General features: G+C 44.1%; 2 protein-coding genes across 2 annotated transcripts; one reads left to right on the forward strand and one right to left on the reverse strand.

Annotated features, from left to right (window-relative positions):
• Positions 1–211: 211 nt before the first annotated feature.
• On the reverse strand, positions 212–1,591 carry LOC109768130 (dihydropyrimidinase-like). The gene is made up of 6 exons (XM_073495919.1): positions 1,484–1,591; positions 1,223–1,343; positions 856–943; positions 705–783; positions 389–476; positions 212–296 (listed from the first exon to the last, which is right to left on the reverse strand). The coding sequence occupies exons 1-6, from the start codon at positions 1,586–1,588 to the stop codon at positions 223–225; spliced, it is 555 nt and encodes a 184-aa protein (XP_073352020.1). The 5' UTR covers positions 1,589–1,591; the 3' UTR covers positions 212–222.
• Positions 1,592–1,683: 92 nt separating this feature from the next.
• On the forward strand, positions 1,684–4,719 carry LOC109768129 (uncharacterized). Its single transcript, XM_073511677.1, has one exon. The coding sequence runs from the start codon at positions 1,684–1,686 to the stop codon at positions 4,717–4,719; it is 3,036 nt and encodes a 1,011-aa protein (XP_073367778.1).
• The last annotated feature ends 13,198 nt before the right edge of the window (positions 4,720–17,917 follow it).

Raw genomic sequence — 17,917 nt, forward strand, 5'->3', positions numbered from 1 at the left:
CCTTTCTGGACGCGCCCAGCATCCAACTTCTGCTGTACGTATCGCACATTACCTATGTACAGAAAATAGATATAGAATCTCAAGTTTATACTCGTTTATGACTATCTTTGCTGGAGCATGGTAGGCTTGATTTGGTTGCTTGTGCTTGTGCCGGTCTCCTGTACATATATTGAATGAAGTCAGAAAATTGAAATACCGGCAATGGAACCAACTTAGTACCCATCACGAAAAACAACATTTGAAATCAAAACTTACCACCATGCTATCCCAAATTATATGCATCCTTTCTTCAATACCTGGGATCAAGTAATGAAAAGAGAGATGCCTTAGCCAGCTTCCATTTGCAATGACACAACACAGTTTCCTTTGTTCAAGCCCTATGGCTTACCATTTACGCCATTGGGAATCTTCCTGAAATCATCAGAACCGAAAGCTTTCTGAGTGGAATTGAAGGTGCAATGATCAGTTCCCACAAGCTGCATAGGAACAAAGAACAGTTCGGTGCTTATTCAAGGGATGTTTCCGTCTCCATAGTAGACAATGTACAAACAATATTTTCAGAAAATAATATTCCTTTTATAATTTACCGCCTCGAACAATCTTCAAGCAGATGCTAAACACCAGCTTGAAGCGCTTTATTTTAAGGACTCCACAACTTCACACTTCAGGAAATTAAGGTGGGATTCTGGATTCAAGCGTGTCACCTGTAATATTCCTGATGAAAGAGCAGCTTGAAGTGCTTTATTATGCCCTGCTTCCCGGATTGGAGGACTCATCACATACCTAGAAGCAAGATACGAAATAAGAGGAACCACAGCTACATAAACATATACTGATTGTGTGTGTTCTATTTACTTTGAAGCAGTTGCAAAGTCAGGATCCCAAAGCCAAGAATCATCAAGGACTAGCCCAGATACCATAGGTTCCCCGATGACTCTCTGACCTGCAAAGTTTGAGCTTACATCAACTTACAGTTTGTTTCACAATTTGACACGCGTTGAAAATTTAAATCAACTTAGTACTTAGATTTGGGGTATTATCAATCCCGTGGGTCCACTTAGTTCTGAAGCCCCAACAAGTTATTCTGGGACCGACCCAGTCCTGATTTTTTTGTACAAAGCCGAAACTAGCCAATGTTCTGAAAGTAAATGTTCATAAAATAACTCTGTCTTAATTTGCATTGATGAGGAACTTGTTTGAACCAAATGTCCAGGCACCATACCTTCTCTTTTAGCCTTGGCAATCTCTTCCATTGCATCAGTACTCATCACATGAACAACATACAACGGTGTATTGACGAATTTTGCTAATCGAATTGCCCGTGAAGTAGCCTCGCCTTCCAACTGCAAAAAAGAAGAGAAACTTAATTGACTCATCACTACCTTCCTGTGAGAGGAAAAGACAAATTTCATGTTAAAGCTATCTCATCAAGGACTTGAATTTTGTCAAAAAAAACATGAACCCGTCAAGACAAAGGAATTACAACTGGAGGTCTTGAGAGAGCATGCCCTTCTGGACCAGTTATCCCAAGGTCAATCATCTGCTGCTGTCCCTCAGCAACAGCATCCCCGTTCTCTGCATGAACCATAGCCAGTGCACGAAGAGACATCGGGGGAGACACGAGCAAGCGCTGTTGGGGTAAGAATAGTTCTCCCTGGAACATACCCTGGTGGCGACCGCGACATGAAGAAGAGGCATATGGATGCCATGGCAATTGTACATACATACGGGAAGCCTTACATCTTCTTGACCATGACTTGCAATCCAAAATGGGAAGAGATAACGAATGAGTTGCTGCCTGGTCAGACGGCGCAAGACCGACCTGATATTGTGGCTCGCGTGTTCTTTGGCAAACTAGAGGCTATGAAGGACATGTTGTTCAAGAAGCACATCCTGGGTGTTGTTGTCGCATATGTATATGTTGTCGAGTTTCAAAAAAGGGGCCTCCCACACGCACATTTTCTGTTGATCATGGACTCAACATATAAGCTTATCGTCCCCGAGCAGTATGACCGACTCATTTCCGCAGAGCTCCCAGACAAGCATAAGTATCCGGAATTGTATGCAATGGTGGTAAAACATATGATGCACGGACCATGCGGTGCTCTAAACCCGAAGAATGTTTGCATGCAAGAAAACGGATGCAAGTGCAGATACCCGCGGTCGTTCAATGAAAACATAGCACAGGGGAAGGACTCGTACCCAGTTTATCGATGTAGAGACGATGGTAGGCGTGCTAAGGTCCGAGGGAAGATGTTGGACAACAGATGGGTTATGCCTTATAACCCATACCTTCTGCGGATGTTCAATTGCCACATCAACGTTGAGGTCTGCTCGAGCATAAAGGCCGTCAAATATCTTTACAAGTACATTTACAAGGGCCATGATAAGGCTTCTTTCAGCATCGACCAGCCCGACGCCGATGGTAACATTGATGAGATCAAGAGATACGTTGACGCAAGGTGGATCACCCCTCCGGAGGCTATGTGGAGGATATTTGGCTTTCCACTTTGCGCCAACTACCCTCCTGTCTTGCAGTTGCCTCTTCATCTCCCGAATATACATAGGGTCGCATTCAATGCCCAGGCTGACTTGAAAAATGTTGTCGCCTCAGAAAATATTTCAAAATCCATGTTAACGGAGTATTTCAAGGCTAACCAGGAACACCCTCGGGCTAGAAATATATTGTACAAGGATTTTCCCGGAAGCTTCACTTGGCAGAAGAAAAAGAAGTTTTGGAAGCCGCGGGTCGAGCGTTTCCAAATAGGTCGCATCGTGTCTGCCAATCCTGCCGAGGGGGACCGATACTATCTGCGTGTGTTGCTAAACCATGTTACGGGCAAAACATCCTTTGACGACTTGCTCACCATGGACGGCGTGCTATGTGGGAGCTTTAGAGAGGCTGCTGAAAGGTTGGGACTCATCGAGGCAGACAACACGCTCGACGACTGTCTTACTGAGGCTGAGCAGTGGGCGATGCCATGTTCTCTTAGGAGGCTCTTCGCAACCATCTTGGTGCACTGCGAGCCAGCCGACGTGCGTGGTTCATGGGATAGGCACCTCGAGCCTATGTCAGATGACTATCGTCGATCACGCACGTCCCCTGACAAGGTGGAGCAGATGGTGTTGCTAGACATTAGGGGTATGCTGCAGTCCATGGGTAAAGATATTGTTGATTTCGCTCTTCCGAGCATAGATGATGCGTTTGACCCAACCAAGGGCAAGGCAAGAGAGGTCATCGAGGAAACAACCGTTGAGTTTGACATGGATGACACTAAGTTGGTATCTTCGCTAAACTTGGAACAAAGGGCCGCATACGATGAGATACTAACGGCTGTTGAACGCGGTGATGGGGGTGTATTCTTTGTTGATGGCCCTGGAGGTACAGGGAAGACCTTCCTATACAGGGCGATGCTTGCCAAGGTGAGGAGCCAAGGCAAGATTGGTATCGCTACCGCGACGTCGGGCGTCGCCGCTTCTATCATGCCTGGCGGCAGGACTGCCCACTCGAGGTTCAAGATCCCATTGAGTTGCGATGATGGAGCCTCGTGCAGCTTCACCAAGCAGAGTGGGACCGCCAAGCTCCTAAGGATGGCCTCATTGATAATATGGGACGAGGCCAGCATGACGAAGCGACAAGCGGTAGAGGCATTGGACAACAGCATGCGCGACATCATGGGAATACGTGACCGACCCTTTGGAGGAAAGACTGTTGTTTTTGGTGGGGACTTTCGGCAGGTGCTTCCGGTCGTCAGAAGGGGGTCGCGGGGCCAGATAATTGATGCAACCATCCGAAGTTCTCATCTGTGGAAGTGTATGCGGCAGCTTAGGCTCATCACCAACATGAGGGCTCATAATGACACATGGTTTGCAGATTACTTGCTAAGGGTCAGCAATGGCACTGAGGATGTAGACGATCAAGGCAACATACTACTCCCTGAAGATATTTGTCTGCCGTCTACAGGCGAGGTTGACGACCTGGAGAAACTTATTGACCACGTGTTTCCGAGTCTAGATGACAACATGTCTGATTCCAATTACATGGCATCTCGAGCAATCCTTTCCACGACAAACGACAATGTCGACAAGATAAACATCCACATGATAGACCGTTTTCATGGAGATGAAGTAATCTACCATAGCTTTGACATTGCAGAGGACGACCCATATGGCTACTACGCTCAGGAGTTTCTTAATGGATTGACTCCTAATGGTCTTCCTCAGCATGCACTCAAGCTAAAGCTGAACTGCCCTGTCATACTTCTAAGGAACATTGATCCAGCTAATGGACGGTGTAACGGCACTAGGCTTGTTGTAAGAGGTTTTGAGAGGAACACCATTGATGCAGAAATCGTGATTGGTCAACACGCTGGCAGGAGGGTCTTCCTTCCTCGAATACCTCTCTGCCCATCTGAAAACGACATGTTTCCGTTCAAGTTTAAGAGAAAGCAATTTCCTATAAGGCTTAGCTTTGCTATGACCATTAACAAGGCTCAAGGGCAGACCATATCGATAGTTGGTGTCTACCTACCCAATCCCGTGTTCTCTCATGGTCAGCTCTATGTTGCTTTGTCTCGAGCCACCGCGAAGAGAAACATAAAGATACTCATTCAGAAGGAGAAGCCGAAGGAGAAGGCCAACAAGCTAAAGGACAATCCAAAGAAGCGAAAAGGACCGACTGTGTCCTTACTGACCTCGATGAAGAACTGTTGGGGATAGTAGCAGAATTTTAAAATTTTCTACGCATCACCAAGATCCATCTATGGAGTATACTAGCAACGAGGGGAAAGGAGTGCATCTACATACCCTTGTAGATCGCGAGCGGAAGCGTTCAAGTGAACGGGGATGATGGAGTCGTACTCGCCGTGATCCAAATCACCGATGACCGAGTGTCGAACGGACGGCACCTCCGCGTTCAACACACGTACGGAGCAGCGACGTCTCCTCCTTCTTGATCCAGCAAGGGGGAAGGAGAGGTTGATGGAGATCCAGCAGCACGACGGCGTGGTGGTGGAAGTAGCGGGGATCCCGGCAGGGCTTCGCCAAGCGCAAGCGGGAGGGAGAGGTGTTGCAGGGGGAGAGGGAGGCGCCAGGGGCTGTAGTACTGCTGCCCTCCCTCCCCCCCACTATTTATAGGGGTCCTGGGGGGGGCGCCGGCCACCCTGGAGATCCCATCTGAGGGGGGGCGGCGGCCAAAGGGGGTGGCTTGCCCCCCAAGGCAAGTGGGGCGCCCCCACCCCTAGGGTTTCCAACCCTAGGCGCAGGGTGAGGCCCAAGGGGGGGCGCCCCAGCCCACTAAGGGCTGGTTCCCTTCCCACTTCACCCCATGGGGCCGTACGGGATAGGTGGCCCCACCCGGTGGACCCCCAGGACCCTTCCGGTGGTCCCGGTACAATACCGATAACCCCCGAAACTTTCCCGGTGGCCGAAACTGGACTTCCTATATATAATTCTTCACCTCCGGACCATTCCGGAACTCCTCGTGACGTCCGGGATCTCATACGGGACTCCGAACAACTTTCGGGTTTCCGCATACTAATATCTCTACAACCCTAGCGTCACCGAACCTTAAGTGTGTAGACCCTACGGGTTCGGGAGACATGCAGACATGACCGAGACGCCTCTCCGGTCAATAACCAACAGCGGGATTTGGATACCCATGTTGGCTCCCACATGTTCCACGATGATTTCATCGGATGAACCACGATGTCGAGGACTCAATCAATCCCGTATACGATTCCCTTTGTCAATCGGTACGTTACTTGCCCGAGATTCGATCGTCGGTATCCCAATACCTTGTTCAATCTTGTTACCGGCAAGTCACTTTACTCGTACTGTAATGCATGATCCCGTGGCTAACTCCTTAGTCACATTGAGCTCATTATGATGATGCATTACCGAGTGGGCCCAGAGATACCTCTCCGTCATACGGAGTGACAAATCCCAGTCTCGATCCGTGCCAACCCAACAGACACTTTCGGAGATACCCGTAGTGCACCTTTATAGTCACCCAGTTACGTTGTGACGTTTGGCACACCCAAAGCACTCCTACGGTATCCGGGAGTTGCACGATCTCATGGTCTAAGGAAATGATACTTGACATTGGAAAAGCTCTAGCAAACGAACTACATGATCTTTTATGCTATGCTTAGGATTGGGTCCTGTCCATCACATCATTCTCCTAATGATGTGATCCCGTTATCAATGACATCCAATGTCCATAGTCAGGAAACCATGACTATCTGTTGATCAACGAGCTAGTCAACTAGAGGCTCACTAGGGACATGTTGTGGTCTATGTATTCACACATGTATTACGATTTCCGGATAACACAATTATAGCATGAACAATAGACAATTATCATGAACAAAGAAATATAATAATAACCATTTATTATTGCCTCTAGGGCATATTTCCAACAGTCTCCCACTTGCACTAGAGTCAATAATCTAGTTACATTGTGATGAATCGAACACCCATAGAGTTCTGGTGCTGATCATGTTTTGCTCTAGGGAGAGGTTTAGTCAACGGATCTGCTACATTCAGGTCCGTATGTACTTTACAAATATTTATGTCTCCATTTTGAACACTTTCACGAATGGAGTTGAAGCGACGCTTGATATGCCTGGTCTTCCTGTGAAACCTGGGCTCCTTGGCAAGGGCAATAGCTCCAGTGTTGTCACAGAAGAGAGTCATCGGGCCCGACGCATTGGGAATCACCCCTAGGTCGGTAATGAACTCCTTTATCCAGATTGCTTCTTGTGCTGCCTCTGAGGCCGCCATGTACTCCGCTTCACATGTAGATCCCGCCACGACGCTTTGCTTGCAACTGCACCAGCTTACTGCCCCTCCATTCAAAATATACACGTATCCGGTTTGTGACTTAGAGTCATCCAGATCTGTGTCGAAGCTAGGGTCGACGTAACCCTTTACGACGAGCTCTTCGTCACCTCCATATACGAGAAACATATCCTTAGTACTTTTCAGGTACTTCGGGATATTCTTGACCGCTGTCCAGTGTTCAATGCCGGGATTACTTTGGTACCTTCCTACCAAACTTACGGCAAGGTTTACATCAGGTCTGGTACACAGCATGGCATACATAATAGACCCTATGGCCGAGGCATAGGGGATGACACTCATCTTTTCTCTATCTTCTGCCGTGGTCGGGCATTGAGCCGTGCTCAATTGCACACCTTGCAATACAGGCAAGAACCCCTTCTTGGACTGATCCATATTGAACTTCTTCAATATCTTGTCAAGGTACGTACTCTGTGAAAGACCAATGAGGCGTCTTGATCTATCTCTATAGATCTTGATGCCTAATATATAAGCAGCTTCTCCAAGGTCCTTCATTGAAAAAACACTTATTCAAGTAGGCCTTTATACTTTCCAAGAATTCTATATCATTTCCCATCAATAGTATGTCATCCACATATAATAAGAGAAATGCTACAGAGCTCCCACTCACTTTCTTGTAAACACAGGCTTCTCCATAAGTTTGTGTAAACCCAAACGCTTTGATCATCTCATTAAATCGAATGTTCCAACTCCGAGATGCTTGCACCAGCCCATAGATGGAGCGCTGGAGCTTGCATACCTTGTTAGCATTCTTAGGATCGACAAAACCTTCCGGCTGCATCATATACAATTCTTCCTTAAGAAAGCCGTTAAGGAATGCCGTTTTGACGTCCATTTGCCATATCTCATAATCATAGAATGCGGCAATTGCTAACATGATTCGGACGGACTTCAGCTTCGCTACGGGTGAGAAAGTCTCATCGTAGTCAACCCCTTGAACTTGTCGATAACCCTTAGCGACAAGTCGAGCCTTATAGATGGTTACATTACCATCCGCGTCCGTCTTCTTCTTAAAGATCCATTTATTTTCTATGGCTCGCCGATCATCGGGCAAGTCAGTCAAAGTCCATACTTCGTTTTCATACATGGATCCTATCTCGGATTGCATGGCTTCAAGCCATTTGTTGGAATCCGGGCCCGCCATCGCTTCTTCATAGTTCGAAGGTTCACCGTTGTCTAACAACATGATTTCCAGGACAGGGTTGCCGTACCACTCTGGTGCGGAACGTGTCCTTGTGGACCTACGAAGTTCAGCAGTAACTTGATCCGAAGCTTCATGATCATCATCATTAACTTCCTCCCCAGTCGGTGTAGGCACCACAGGAACATCTTCCCGTGCTGCGCTACTTTCCGGTTCGGAAGGGGTGACTATCACCTCGTCAAGTTCCACTTTCCTCCCACTCACTTCTTTCGAGAGAAACTCTTTCTCCAGAAAGGACCCGTTCTTGGCAACAAAGATTTTGCCTTCGGATCTGAGGTAGAAGGTATACCCAATGGTTTCCTTAGGGTATCCTATGAAGACACATTTTTCCGACTTGGGTTCGAGCTTTTCAGGTTGAAGTTTCTTGACATAAGCATCGCATCCCCAAACTTTTAGAAACGACAGCTTAGGTTTCTTCCCAAACCATAATTCATACGGTGTCGTCTCAACGGATTTCGACGGAGCCCTATTTAAAGTGAATGCGGCAGTCTCTAAAGCATAGCCCCAAAATGAGAGCGGTAGATCGGTAAGAGACATCATAGATCGCACCATATCCAATAGAGTGCGATTACGACGTTCGGACACACCGTTTCGCTGAGGTGTTCCAGGCGGCGTGAGTTGTGAAACGATTCCACATTTCCTTAAGTGCGTACCAAATTCATGACTTAAATATTCTCCCCCACGATCTGATCGTAAGAACTTTATTTTCCTGTCACGTTGATTCTCAACCTCACTCTAAAATTCCTTGAACTTTTCAAAGGTTTCAGACTTGTGTTTCATTAGGTAGACATACCCATATCTACTTAAGTCATCAATGAGAGTGAGAACATAACGATAGCCACCGCGAGCCTCAACACTCATTGGACCACACACATCAGTATGTATGATTTCCAATAAGTTGGTTGCTCGCTCCATTGTTCCGGAGAACGGAGTCTTGGTCATCTTACCCATGAGGCATGGTTCGCACGTGTCAAATGATTCGTAATCAAGAGACTCCAAAAGTCCATCTACATGGAGCTTCTTCATGCGTTTGACACCAATGTGACCAAGGCGGCAGTGCCACAAGTATGTGGGACTATCGTTATCAACTTTACATCTTTTGGTATTCACACTATGAATATGTGTAACATCACGTTCGAGATTCATCAAGAATAAACCATTGACCAGCGAGGCATGACCATAAAACATATCTCTCATATAAATAGAACAACCATTATTCTCGGATTTAAATGAGTAGCCATCTTGAATTAAACGAGATCCAGATACAATGTTCATGCTCAAAGCTGGCACTAAATAACAATTATTGAGGTTTAAAACTAATCCTGTAGGTAAATGCAGAGGTAGCGTGCCGACGGCGATCACATCGACCTTGGAACCATTCCCGACGCGCATCGTCACCTCGTCCTTCGCCAGTCTCCGCTTATTCCGCAGCTCCTGTTTTGAGTTACAAATATGAGCAACTGCACCGGTATCAAATACCCAGGAGCTACAACGAGTACTGGTAAGGTACACATCAATTACATGTATATCACATATACCTTTGGTGTTGCCGGCCTTCTTGTCCGCTAAGTATTTGGGGCAGTTCCGCTTCCAATGACCACTTCCCTTGCAATAAAAACACTCAGTCTCAGGCTTGGGTCCATTCCTTGGCTTCTTCCCGGCAACTGGCTTACCGGGCGCGGCAACTCCCTTGCCGTCCTTCTTGAAGTTCTTCTTACCCTTGTCTTTCTTGAACTTAGTGGTTTTATTCACCATCAACACTTGATGTTCCTTTTTGATCTCCACCTCCGCTGATTTCAGCATTGAATATACCTCAGGAATGGTCTTTTCCATCCCCTGCATATTGAAGTTCATCACAAAGCTCTTGTAGCTTGGTGGAAGCGACTGAAGGATTCTGTCAATGACCGCGTCATCCGGGAGATTAACTCCCAGCTGAGACAAGCGGTTGTGCAACCCAGACATTCTGAGTATGTGCTCACTGACAGAACTATTTTCCTCCATTTTACAGCTGAAGAACTTGTCGGAGACTTCATATCTCTCGACCCGGGCATGAGCTTGGAAAACCATTTTCAGCTCTATGAACATCTCGTATGCTCCATGTTTCTCAAAACGCTTTTGGAGCCCCGGTTCTAAGCTGTAAAGCATGCCGCACTGAACGAGGGAGTAATCATCAGCACGTGATTGCCAAGCGTTCATAACGTCTTGGTTCTCTGGGATGGGTGCTTCACCTAGCGGCGCTTCTAAGACATAATCTTTCTTGGCAGCTATGAGGATGATCCTCAGGTTCCGGACCCAGTCCGTATAGTTGCTGCCATCATCTTTCAGCTTGGTTTTCTCTAGGAACGCGTTGAAGTTGAGGGCAACGTGGGCCATTTGATCTACAAGACATATTGTAAATATTTTAGACTAAGTTCATGATAATTAAGTTCATCTAATCAAATTATTCAATGAACTCCCACTCAGATAGACATCCCTCTAGTCATCTAAGTGAAACATGATCCGAGTTAACTAGGCCGTGTCCGATCATCACGTGAGACGGACTAGTCAAGATTGGTGAACATCTCCATGTTGACCGTATCTTCTATACGACTCATGCTCAACCTTTCGGTCCTCCGTGTTCCGAGGCCATGTCTGTACATGCTATGCTCGTCAAGTCAACCTAAGTGTATTGCGTGTGTTCCGAGGCCATGTCTGTACATGCTAGGCTCGTCAACACCCGTTGTATGCGAACGTTAGAATCTATCACACCCGATCATCACGTGGTGCTTCGAAACAACGAACCTTCGCAACGGTGCACAGTTAGGGGGAACACTTTCTTGAAATTATTATAAGGGATCATCTTACTTACTACCGTCGTTCTAAGCAAATAAGATGCAAAACATGATAAACATCACATGCAATCAAATAGTGACATGATATGGCCAATATCATTTTGCTCCTTTGATCTCCATCTTCGGGGCGCCATGATCATCTTCGTCACCGGCATGACACCATGATCTCCATCATCATGATCTCCATCATTGTGTCTTCATGAAGTTGTCACGCCATCGACTACTTCTACTTCTATGGCTAACGCGTTTAGCAATAAAGTAAAGTAATTTACATGGCGTTATTCAATGACACGCAGGTCATACAAAAAATAAAGACAACTCCTATGGCTCCTGCCGGTTGTCATACTCATCGACATGCAAGTCGTGATTCCTATTACAAGAATATGATCAATCTCATACATCACATATATCATTCATCACATCTTCTGGCCATATCACATCACAAGGCACATGCTGCAAAAACAAGTTAGACGTCCTCTAATTGTTGTTGCAAGTTTTTACGTGGCTTGTATAGGTTTCTAGCAAGAACGTTTCTTACCTACATAAAACCACAACGTGATATGCCAATTTCTATTTACCCTTCATAAGGACCCTTTTCATCGAATCCGTTCCGACTAAAGTGGGAGAGACAGACACCCGCTAGCCACCTTATGCAACTAGTGCATGTCAGTCGGTGGAACCTGTCTCACGTAAGCGTACGTGTAAGGTTGGTCCGGGCCGCTTCATCCCACAATACCGCCGAAACAAGATAAGACTAGTAGTGGCAAGAAAAATTGACAACATCTACGCCCACAACTGCTTTGTGTTCTACTCGTGCATAGTAACTACGCATAGGCCTGGCTCATGATGCCACTGTTGGTGATCGTAGCAGAATTTTAAAATTTTCTACGCATCACCAATATCCATCTATGGAGTATACTAGCAACGAGGGGAAAGAAGTGCATCTACATACCCTTGTAGATCGCGAGCGGAAGCGTTCAAGTGAACGGGGATGATGGAGTCGTACTCGCCGTGATCCAAATCACCGATGACCGAGTTCCGAACGGACGACACCTCCGCGTTCAACACACGTACGGAGCAGCGACGTCTCCTCCTTCTTGATCCAGCAAGGGGGAAGGAGAGGTTGATGGAGATCCAGCAGCACGACATCGTGGTGGTGGAAGTAGCGGGGATCCCGGCAGGGCTTCGCCAAGCGCAAGCGGGAGGGAGAGGTGTTGCAGGGGGAGAGGGAGGCGCCAGGGGCTGTAGTACTGCTGCCCTCCCCCCCCCCACTATTTATAGGGGTCCTGGGGGGGCGCCGGCCACCCTGGAGATCCCATCTGAGGGGGGGCGGCGGCCAAAGGGGGTGGCTTGCCCCCCAAGGCAAGTGGGGCGCCCCCCACCCCTAGAGTTTCCAACCCTAGGCGCAGGGTGAGGCCCAAGGGGGGGCGCCCCAGCCCACTAAGGGCTGGTTCCCTTCCCACTTCAGCCCATGGGGCCCTCCGGGATAGGTGGCCCCACCCGGTGGACCCCCGGGACCCTTCCGATGGTCCCGGTACAATACCGATAACCCCCGAAACTTTCCCGGTGGCCGAAACTGGACTTCCTATATATAATTCTTCACCTCCGGACCATTCCGGAACTCCTCGTGACATCCGGGATCTCATCCGGGACTCCGAACAACTTTCGGGTTTCTGCATACTAATATCTCTACAACCCTAGCGTCACCGAACCTTAAGTGTGTAGACCCTACGGGTTCGGGAGACATGCAGACATGACCGAGACGCCTCTCCGGTCAATAACCAACAGCGGGATCTGGATACCCATGTTGGCTCCCACATGTTCCACGATGATCTCATCGGATGAACCACGATGTCGAGGATTCAATCAATCCCGTATACAATTCCCTTTGTCAATCGGTACGTTACTTGCCCGAGATTCGATCGTCGGTATCCCAATACCTTGTTCAATCTCGTTACCGGCAAGTCACTTTACTCGTACTGTAATGCATGATCCCGTGGCTAACTCCTTAGTCACATTGAGCTCATTATGATGATGCATTACCGAGTGGGCCCAGAGATACCTCTCCGTCATACAGAGTGACAAATCCCAGTCTCGATCCGTGCCAACCCAACAGACACTTTCGGAGATACCCGTAGTGCACCTTTATAGTCACCCAGTTACGTTGTGACGTTTGGCACACAAAAAGCACTCCTACGGTATCCGGGAGTTGCACGATCTCATGGTCTAAGGAAATGATACTTGACATTGGAAAAGCTCTAGCAAACGAACTACACGATCTTTTATGCTATGCTTAGGATTGGGTCTTGTCCATCACATCATTCTCCTAATGATGTGATCCCGTTATCAATGACATCCAATGTCCATAGTCAGGAAACCATGACTATTTGTTGATCAACGAGCTAGTCAACTAGAGGCTCACTAGGGACATGTTGTGGTCTATGTATTCACACATGTATTACGATTTCCGGATAACACAATTATAGCATGAACAATAGACAATTATCATGAACAAAGAAATATAATAATAACCATTTATTATTGCCTCTAGGGCATATTTCCAACAAGAACATCGTCTACAAGGAAGTCCTTACAGGCTGAAGTTCGGTCTTAATAGACTGGCAGGTTTAGTAATGACGGAGCATTTACTCTTGCGATGGTCAAGATATGCTGAATTTCGTTTCTTTTACATATATTTTTTTATTTGGTATTTTTATATTTGGATGTATACAACATCATCGCTGATATAGATTTTCTACAAGCGTACTTTTTCATGTGTAATATGTGATTCAGATATAGTGATTGGCAGGATAAAGACCTGGAACATCCAATGAAACTATTGTATTACGGCAAATTAACATATTTGTTCTTATTATTTTGGTATTTTGATAGTATGTTTGAATGTAAGTTTATGGACGTCCTTATGATCCTCTACAATCATCTGCTAGGTCAGAACTATAATATTCTGATTGGTCTGAATTATAAGACCAACACACGCAGGAGGGAAGTTTGTGAAGCTTGTGAATATATATTTTGCATATGTACTACAAATAAATAATAAAAAGCTAGCCTGCGTACATGCGAATAACTTTATATGCCCGTGCGACTTTGAAAAAATGTGACAACTGACATGTCTGATTGCTGAAGTGTACAATATTTGGAAAAAAATTAGAATACTTGATACTTTCACGTATCTAAACTAATTATTTAACAGTTCAGTTCAGGTTACATATTATTTTCTTGCATTGGTTCATTTACCATCATGAATTTACTGCGCATCTGTAATAGTTCAGACCTAAAATATTTGTATGTATACACCATCATCGCTGATATAGATTTTCTACAAGCGTAATTTTTCTTAACGAATGATGCCGCTGATGTGTTACTTCTGCTAATTCATAAACAGATAGTGCATGTGTGTAATACCGTTGCTGCTAATGCATACGCATAAATACACAAATTTATGTTATTTCCTAGCTATGGGAGCGTGTACTTCTACTACTATTTCTCATATGTACGTATGTATGTTATACAGATTGTTGTGATGAAAAAGAATAATAAATATGATCTTTTGCAATGCTGTGTTGGACTGAATGATTTGTAGTCCAATTATATTTTTTGATATACATGAGGTATTACACATGAAATGCAAGAAAGAGTTGTAAGCTGATCTCAATAGGTTTCTTTTTATTTATTTCCCTAATTCATGTTTATTTTTTGATGTTCTCTTTTTCCTGTTTGAACAAGGAAATGTAAGTAAATGTTACAGCTGGCACAAACTTGAATGAAGTGTTAATGCATTTGAAGAAAACAGTATTCAACATAGTTTTAAAAAAATCCCGTGTATAAGGAAATTTTAGAAGTGTTTTTGAAAAATGTACAATACGTGCATGTTAACTATTTTATTTGCTTCCTTTAAAAAAATCCTAATCGGTTTATCGCCGAACATGCTATTTTTTTTCTTTTTCTTATATGAATACGCGGTACAAATGCTGTAATCCGTACTTCCATCGAAATATTCTTTTTATTACAAATGGCATTTACTGCGTTTGTGCTATATTAACTAACTTACGTCACAAAACGCACAGGCTTCTCAATTAAGCATGCTTGTTTTGAAATTGCGGCTGTTACTACACTGTGCATACAGAATCAAATTAAAAAAGAGACGCTAATTAAAAAACAGATCAAAGTTAGCTTTTCACGTGCATACTCAATTGTGCATGCAACCGCGACCAACGAATCAAGCCATCAAAGACCGACTGAACAAATTATTACTATTGCTAATAACTTCGATTTAATTTTTTGTTACTATTTTAAAATGCCCGTAAAATAGTTGTTGCAAAGTAACACAACGACGTCTCATCACATGTTATAAAATCAAATATGTTGGGATTTAAAAAAACATATAGTATAATAAAAGCTGAGTAAATAATCGATTTTTGAAATTGATTACATGTTGGTAATTAATGGTAATATATTTAATCGACGAAATATTGGCGAATCCATGGTAATATATTAATTGCGTGACTACACTTACCTTAACGCACTATCACCTTAATTATTTTGATATATCCAATTATTGCGTTCCTAACTAAAAATCTGAAGTCATCATTATATTCCCGCAGTTTGTTATATTGAATATAGCGGATTCACATGCGAAAAGGAAACAATGATACTGGTGAAATAATTGACATGATTTCGATCAGATTAAGAATCTGAAATATCTATAAATAATTAATTGATTCAAAAAGTTTTAGCAATAAATTTTTTGTTGCCAAAGAACTCTCATAACTTACTATTTATAATAGTTTCGATAGTAGAGGTTTTTTTTCGCTAGACGGCCACATGCAAATATTGAAAGAATTTTGATTTTCCCGCCTGTGGGCCCCTTGGACTATATATATAAATGCCACTACCCGTGCCCGTGCGCCCCTCTATCTTTCTTTAACACTTCATCCATTAGCTCCCTGACCATGGTGATACCGTACAGCTCGAGGCCCTCCAGGAGCGTGATGGCGAATCCACCGGATCCCATCATGCCTCTGCCTACCATTCCTCCAATGAACAGGCAAGTGTACAGATCTTCATGCACGCTTATCTGACATCACCGTTTGTTTATCCCATCATTTCGTATTATTTTATGTAGGTACCTGGATTTTCAAAGTGTACAGATGGAACATATCTATCAAAGATGTTGGATAATTCGAGCTAAGGTGATGTGGAAGTCCCATATCAGGGTGCATGCAATGGGAAACCCATACTTTCGTTGCATACTTCTGGACCAGGAAGTATGAGATTAGTGATCACTAAATATAGCAACCTTTTTTAATGTATATACACATGTGTTCTAAAGTCTTGTTATCTGAATTTTTAAATATTTCTAGGGAACAAAGATTGAAGCAATTGCCTTCAGCAACCAAGCTTATCGATTCAACGCCATTCTGCAGACCGGGCTAACATATGACTTCAGTAGCGTCGGGATAAACCCCACGGAAATGCTAGATGGTCACTTCTGATATCTATGCATGGAGTTTGTCATTGAACTAAATGCTATAACCATGGTTAGGACATCGGTGCACAGTATTGCATTGACAATCTGTCCACCATTTTTCCCACAACTTGGTGCCATATCCTTGCTACGGGACAAAACCATTACTGGTGCAACATCTTTTAGTTTGTTTTTGCATATTTATCAATTTAACATTTTGTCTCACCCAGACTTAATTTTTTCCAGATGTTCTTGGTATTCTTGTCTATGCTGGTAGGATACAACATAGGTGGGATTCAGTATATAGACGGCAGGTCCATTTTGTTGAGATAGGCATCATGAATTTTCGGTAAATTCCAATCAGTACTTGAGGTTTTATATGATTATTAATATTTGATAGTTGCCTACCATCAACATATCTTTATCATTCCAGACGGGAGATACTGTTTATACGCCTAAGTCAAGAGCATGCTGGTCCTCACTTGTACCACTTGCAGAGCACTGAAAATTTGTTCGAGAAAACTACAGTTACGTACATATAGGTAAACCGGAGGGATAAGTGCATGGAGACTATGAGGGAGAGCACATTCTTGTTCTCCCCCAACATTAATGATGATGTTCATCATCTTCAAGGTAAGTTATATAAACTATTTCGATTTTTATGGCTTTTTGTTCTTTTCTGTATTACAATGTTATTAGTACTAACAAATTGTTTTTTCGTAGATATCCACGAAGCCTGCTTAATGACACTTGACGAAGCACTATCATACGTCAATGCTGCAGTTGTAGCCAGGAAAAATGGACAGTAGATGACTTTGTTTTTCAACACGGCTCAATAAAAAGCTCGTTTCCCTCGGTCCTTTTATCTACATTTGGAATAATAATGTATTCACACAGAACAATCATTTCTGTTAAAGTGTGTTTTCTTTTTGCTTGTCAACTCTAAGTGTAGCCATTATGGCAGTATGTATTATTTGTACGCGTACTTAATTCGGGATATCTGGTTTTATACAAAGGTTGATTTTTTCGATTCGTTGAGATTGAACTGTAAATATGTCATGCCTTAGGAACAAAATATTCAACTATAAAAAAGGAGAAAGATCTGATACGCCCCCGTCACGTTTTTTTATAATTAGAAAGAATCATCTACGTCTTAAAAACGACTTGATATATTTGGCAGGCAATAAAAAGCATTAAAAATATATCCGTTTATATATATGCTGCATCGACATCCTAATTGCCAAGACACCTCAGTGAACGATCACTCACGCGTATCGATCAGCGATGGAGCCCATCATTGGAAACAATGCGCCAGCGATCCCTAGCTTTTGGCAATTGTTTATACACATATTTTAGCCTATTAGACTATTATTTAGATTACAATTGTGCCACACCCCTAGCTTTTGTACCGATGAACAGTTCTCACTGCCTAATTTTTCAATGCAAATTAAAATGCATGATTAGCACGTAGTGCTTTCCTGATCATTTTTTCAGTGAATTATTTAAGTGAACAAATAAATTCATTAATATTTCATC

The sequence above is a fragment of the Aegilops tauschii genome, chromosome 3 (genome assembly GCF_002575655.3).
Source record: "Aegilops tauschii subsp. strangulata cultivar AL8/78 chromosome 3, Aet v6.0, whole genome shotgun sequence".
NCBI classification, from domain to species: Eukaryota; Viridiplantae; Streptophyta; class Magnoliopsida; order Poales; family Poaceae; genus Aegilops; species Aegilops tauschii.

Excerpts from the sequence above, each read along its gene's own strand:
- LOC109768130 (XM_073495919.1), bottom strand. The coding sequence starts at position 1,588 with ATGGTTCATGCAGAGAACGGGGATGCTGTTGCTGAGGGACAGCAGCAG. Across the intron at positions 1,344-1,483 it reads CTCTCTCAAGACCTCCAGTT|TTGGAAGGCGAGGCTACTTC; the intron begins GTAATTCCTTTG and ends TCTTTTTTGCAG. Across the intron at positions 297-388 it reads GATTCCCAATGGCGTAAATG|GTATTGAAGAAAGGATGCAT; the intron begins GTAAGCCATAGG and ends ACTTGATCCCAG.
- LOC109768129 (XM_073511677.1), top strand. The coding sequence starts at position 1,684 with ATGAAGAAGAGGCATATGGATGCCATGGCAATTGTACATACATACGGG.